A 6,266-nucleotide genomic window follows, 5' to 3' on the forward strand; every position below is an offset into this window, starting at 1 on the left:
CAAAATCATTGTTCAGCGTTCACTTATCTTCATTCTCCGTTATCGACTGGCGCTGCGGACATCGCATTATTGCGATATTGGCGTATTGCGCACACGATCGGTCGTACTACGGTGGTTAGTACTTCCGATGAAGTTATACACATGACTTGAACTCGCTGTGATCTTAGGTACTTAACATCTTTTTTAATTTGTATCCTTCCTCTTTCCTTTTTTTTTTTATTTTCATTCGCTTCGATTCTTCTCCTGTTCCCATCTCTCGCCCCGCCCAAGTTACTTTCATAGTATAATCTCCACCGAAATGAAGTTCGCCGAACATCTCCAAGCTCACATCACGCCAGAATGGCGAAAGCAGTATATCAACTACGAGGTATGTATACTGAGATCTCGCTTGTCCTTACATGATACTCATGACTCACTGTTACTTTCCTCATATTATTATTTAGGATATGAAAGAGATGCTTTACAAAATCATAGAAGAAGCACCTTCAGTAGAGTCCACAGATCCCGAAAACCTGCATCGCCGTTTCATTCAATTCGACGAACATTTTTTACAGTATTGCGAAAAGGAATTGGCTAAAATCAATGTTTTCTACTCTGGTTTGGAATATTGAATACTAAATAGTATGATAGTACTTTGATTTTTTTATTATTTATGATGATGATTCCTTAGAAAAACTTGCTGAAGCCATGCGTAAGTTTTCAACATTGAAGAATGAGCTTGACTTGCTATCATCCACTGCAATAAAAATGAAAGATTATGGTAAAAAGTCCGATTCCAATAAACTTAATTTACCTCAACGCAAAGTTCAAGAGCTTAAATTAGCTTTTAGCGAGTTTTATTTGAGCTTGATACTTTTGCAGAATTATCAAAATCTAAACTATACAGGGTTTAAAAAGATTTTGAAAAAACACGATAAGGTTTGTATTTTTATAAATAATATCTTAGTTTAAGCTAAATTTTTTAAATTCATAATACACATTATTATGTTGTTAAATTACTAGATAAATTAAAATATTTCTTTTTTCTTGTGTTAAATTTTAATATCATCCTGTAGAATCTAGTACTAATTTATTATTACCTACTTAATTGATAAACTTGATCTCTATTATTTTTACTGCCATTAATTTGTATACCCAATTATATTTTATCTTTTAGTTTTTAATTTCTTTCTTATAATCTAATTCACTTATAATTTTTTATTTGCTTTTCTTTATTTGATTGACAAATATTATGTTGAATTAGTTTTATTGGAATTCCATAATACTAGTATATTTTTTTATTTTTTTTTTATTAAAAAGTTGTTTTTAGTAATGGTTTTAAATGTTCATAGTTATTAGCTATTTTCCTATCTTTTATTTGTACTCAAATATAGTTTTTATGTCAATAATAAATTAGTCAACTAATTATATTTGTACATTTTAAATTATTTAATTTTTTTATCAATAACAAATTAATCAACTAATTATATTTTTACAATTTAAATTACTTAACTTTTTTGTCAATACTTATGTAATATTATATATGATTATATCGATGAGTTATGAAATTACTAAAATCACATGGTTATTTTTGTAGTTTGCTAGTTTAAGTTATATTAAAATAAGCAATTCTTACACCTTTTAAAATGGATGGGTTGTTTCTTTAAGAGAATAAATACCTTTATGTCAAATTACATGAACAACTTATTAACGTTTAATAAATTTATAGTTAGCTAATAATCCATTAAACATTATTTATTAGTTTATTCTTTGTCCATTAAATTTTATTGAACCATTTAATTAATCAATTCATTATGCAACCTGGAATTCGGTATTTAAATTATTGTGAAAAGTTAAGAATTAGAATTTAATACAATCATTTACAAAAGAAGATCCTCATAATTTATAAATATTTTTATAGTTATGCTATTTATGCAACTGTACATATTCAAATTTTAATTATACAACAAACCTTAATGTTTAATTGAATTATGTTGATTTTATCTGCATAACGTATATTTTGATTGTATTTGTTCATAGATATGAAAAAAAAAATATTAAAATTTTAATTATTTATCATTATTTTTATTATTCAGAGAAAACAATTATACTTAAATACTTTTATCACTAATTTTAAATTTTACACTTTTCTTTAGTACTAATAAAATAATCATAGATAAATTATGTATCAGTAAACATAATAATCATACTTTGCTTTTATCTTTTAAATCATTATAAAACTTAATCTAAATGTCTTCTATTGATTTATTTATTTTATGCCATGTTTCATTATTATTAACTACTAATGTTCAATGAATTATTTCAGATATTACATTCTTAGAACTATCATAGATTTCTGCAACGAATAATAGTATGAAACAATATTCATTGATTCAACTTATTACATTTATCCAAGTATCCTCTTTTAATTTTATTACTTTTTTTTTTATTTACATTCAACTAAATGAGAATTAGTTAATCGTATAATAAAGTACAACATCTTATAAATATGACAATATTCTTTTTATATATTCTTAACAGCTACATAACCTATACAATGTTTAGTATAGTACATATAATTGAGTATAAAGGCTAAAATGGCAAAAACTTTGTGATTTACTTTAAGAACTTAATCTAGCCGACTGCCTATCTAAGACACATGGAATCTGACAATTAAAAGAATATATATATACATATTTTGTTTAGTATTCTAAATTTTATTTTTTATTTTCAATTAATCTTTATAATTCATAGAGTTAAGTCTATAAGCCACCATAACACCTTAGGAAGTAAATGTGTATAAAAATATAATTGCTGTGAAGTATAGACTATTTATTGGTTAAGTAGTGGCATAATTGAGTTTGACAAATGAACCACTGCTTTTCCTCTTAGTCATTTTTTTTTATGTTTTATTTTTTATTTATATTTTATAATAAAACAATTAGCATTAAATTCAATAAAAATGAATATTATTGGAAATAAATATAGTTTATTAAGTTTATAGGTATATATATGTAGGCATTTAGACTTAAAAGAATATTAAAGATTTGTATTAAATTATTTTAACTTTCCCCACATTTAAAAAGCTTCAGATACACTGACCAAGGTATTTAATTCTTTTCACCAATAAAAATTTTAGTGTTGATATTTTTTTACTAAATTATTACATTTAAAAAAATTATATGTTTTAGTTGTTGAATAAAGAAAGTGGTGCAAAGTGGCGCCAAGAACAAGTAGAAATATCTCATTTTTATACAAATAAAGATATATTACGTTTAATTAATGAAACAGAACATACTGTTACTCACGATCTGGAATTTGGTGATCGTCAAAAAGCTATGAAACGGCTTAGAGTTCCACCTCTGGGCGAAACACAAAGTCCTTGGACCACTTTTAAAGTAGGATTATACTTAGGATGCCTTATAGTTTTGCTAGTTGCAATTTTCATTTCTGGTGAGTTAACATTGTACCTATTGTTGTGGATTAAACAATTATTTTAAAAATATTTGATTTATTATTTTAGCTACTTTTGAAAAAAATACCAACATTAAACAAGCATTCCGTTTATATCGTGGACCATTCCTTTTAATAGAGTTCCTTTTTCTGATGGGCATAAATGTTTACGGATGGCGATCTTCTGGTGTTAATCATGTCTTGATATTCGAACTGGATCCAAGAAAGCATGTCACTGAACAACACCTTTTTGAAATTGCTGGAATTCTTGGTGTTGTGTGTGCTCTTAGTATTTTAGGTTATTTATATTCTGATGCTTTGAGTATACCGGCATATATAAATCCATTGTCCTTAATAATTTTATTTACTTTGCTCATGATCAATCCAATTAAAATATTTTATTTTGAAGCAAGATTTTGGCTGTTACGTATAGTAGTAAGTTTATTATATATATATATATATTTATAGGTTGTTTTTTTTTATTTTATAAAATATTTGGAGTATAAAAATTTTATTTTAGTGGCGAATGGCTTGTGCTCCATTTTATTATGTTGGATTTGCTGACTTTTGGCTTGCTGATCAATTAAACAGTTTAGTAACTGTTCTGTTAGACGCTCACTACTTGATTTGTTTTTACATTTACAATAATAATTGGTATCACACTTCAGGTAAAACAAAATCTGTTTTAAAATATTAATCTTCAATTAGTAATTTTATATTTTAAAAATTTTAGATGTTAAATTTAATGTTGAAGAATATTTTATTTCAAAAATAATAGTCAATTGTATTCCTGCTTGGATTCGATTTGCTCAATGTATTAGACGTTACAGGGATACTGGTGAAACATTTCCACATTTAGCTAATGCTGGGAAGTATTCAACAACGTTTTTTGTTGTATTTGCAAGAGCATTGTTGAAAAAAACAAAAAGTAATGAATCTTTTTTCTCTGTATGTTAATTGTTTATAACTATGTTCTAATGAGTTAAAATATTTTTAATTTGCTATAGATAATTATGCAGATAGTTATGACAATCCATTTTTTTTCTTTTGGATCATTTGTTCTGTGATAAGTTCAATTTATACATACACTTGGGATGTAAAAATGGACTGGGGTTTATTCAATAATAATTCTGGAGAATATACGTTCTTAAGAGAAGAGATTGTATATGATAATACAGTGAGTTTAATTTATATTTTATAGTTAAAAAGTCAATTTTTAATATTTATGTATAGTTTTTTCAATTAAAATCATTTAAATTGTGTCATTAGTCTCTTTTGTTATAAAATAAAGTTTAAAAAAAATGAATTTTTAGGGTTATTATTACTTTGCGATTGTTGAAGACCTCGTTATCAGATTATTATGGGTCCCACAATACATACTTACAAGTAATGGCATTTTAAGTACTGAAATGGCTAATTCTTTAGTATCTCCTCTTGAAGTTTTTAGGTAAGAATTTCAATTAAATGTTTTAAAATTTTGTATGATTTAAAAACTTAAATAAATAACTATTAATAACTATTAACTTATATTTTTTATTATTATTTACAGACGATTTGTATGGAATTTCTTTCGTTTAGAAAATGAACATCTAAACAATTGCGGTAAATTTCGAGCAGTGAGAGATATATCAATAGCACCAATTGATTTCTCTGACTCTGCTCAAATAGTACGCATGATGGATGAAGATATGAGTGTGACAAACAGGCGGAAACGTAAACTTCTACCAACAAAGAAATCTATAAAAGAAGATAAATTGCAGTTAGTTACTGATCAGAATTCATATTCCTTGGATTTAACTGAATAAACCAAACAAAGAACTATCATAAAATATTTCTACTTTATTATTCCATTAAATTTTGTATAGAAATAAATTGTATTCTTAATAATAGACTTTGTAAGCTCAAGTATATTTATATATATATATAAATAGTCGAAAACAATCGAATTTAATTTATTTTTTAGAACGTATTTTTGATGAATGTAAGTTGCTTAATGTATTACTTAAATGAAAATAAAAAAGGGTACTGAAATGATTTTATACACTTAAATACTGTGATCTCTAGTTTAAGTAGTATAATATATTTTCAATTAACTTTGATATAGTATTAGCTAAGATTTTATTATAGATAAATGGGAAATTGATGTCTACCTTATTTTATTTTTTCTTATAATTTAGAAAATTTATAATAGTCAATTCTGCGCAATGAAAATATTTTTCAACATAACTAATTTATTTATTCCTCTACTATTATTTATTAATGTTCCTTTTAAATGTGTTTTCCATGAAAGCCAAATTAGTTAAAATTAAGGAATTTAACCATAGACGTACACATTTATAAAAAATATATTTTTAATAACTATAATTTATATTAATTAAATCTTCAGTATGAATGTTACTTAATTGTCATTGTGTAATATTAGTTTAATATTAAAAATAGTTTTATAATAAATGCTGTTATATTTTATTTATATTCATATATTTGTTAAAGTGGTCAATAAAATATTTAAAAATTATATCAATAGTTAAGTATTGTTTGTGAACTTTTTAATAAAATATTTTTAAGTTTATTTAAATAACATATGTTTGATGATGAGGTGATCATGAAGTCAGAGATAATTTAAGTAACAGTGAAATGTTTCAAGTTTCTACAATTTATATTTTCTAAAGACAACAAAATTACAAAAAATATATAGGTGTGAAATAATCAGAAAAAAATAGTTATTTTAACATACATATTTGTATAGTTTGTTAAAATTTAAACTTCAATCGCTCATAAGAAAATGTATGTGGCTCAGTACTTCTTTATTTAATTACCAGTTAAAGAATTTGAGC

At 24.7% G+C, this 6,266-nt stretch overlaps 1 protein-coding gene across 1 annotated transcript; it reads left to right on the forward strand.

Moving 5' to 3' along the window:
• Positions 1 to 14: 14 nt before the first annotated feature.
• Positions 15 to 5,467, forward strand: LOC112593530 (xenotropic and polytropic retrovirus receptor 1-like). The gene is made up of 10 exons (XM_025337951.1): positions 15 to 367; positions 444 to 597; positions 671 to 918; positions 3,171 to 3,432; positions 3,503 to 3,867; positions 3,953 to 4,100; positions 4,166 to 4,360; positions 4,440 to 4,609; positions 4,746 to 4,879; positions 4,982 to 5,467. The coding sequence occupies exons 1-10, from the start codon at positions 299 to 301 to the stop codon at positions 5,235 to 5,237; spliced, it is 2,001 nt and encodes a 666-aa protein (XP_025193736.1). The 5' UTR covers positions 15 to 298; the 3' UTR covers positions 5,238 to 5,467.
• Positions 5,468 to 6,266: the final 799 nt, after the last annotated feature.

The sequence above is a fragment of the Melanaphis sacchari genome, unplaced genomic scaffold (assembly GCF_002803265.2).
Source record: "Melanaphis sacchari strain LSU unplaced genomic scaffold, SCAv2.0 Contig20_pilon_pilon, whole genome shotgun sequence".
Taxonomy (NCBI): domain Eukaryota; kingdom Metazoa; phylum Arthropoda; class Insecta; order Hemiptera; family Aphididae; genus Melanaphis; species Melanaphis sacchari.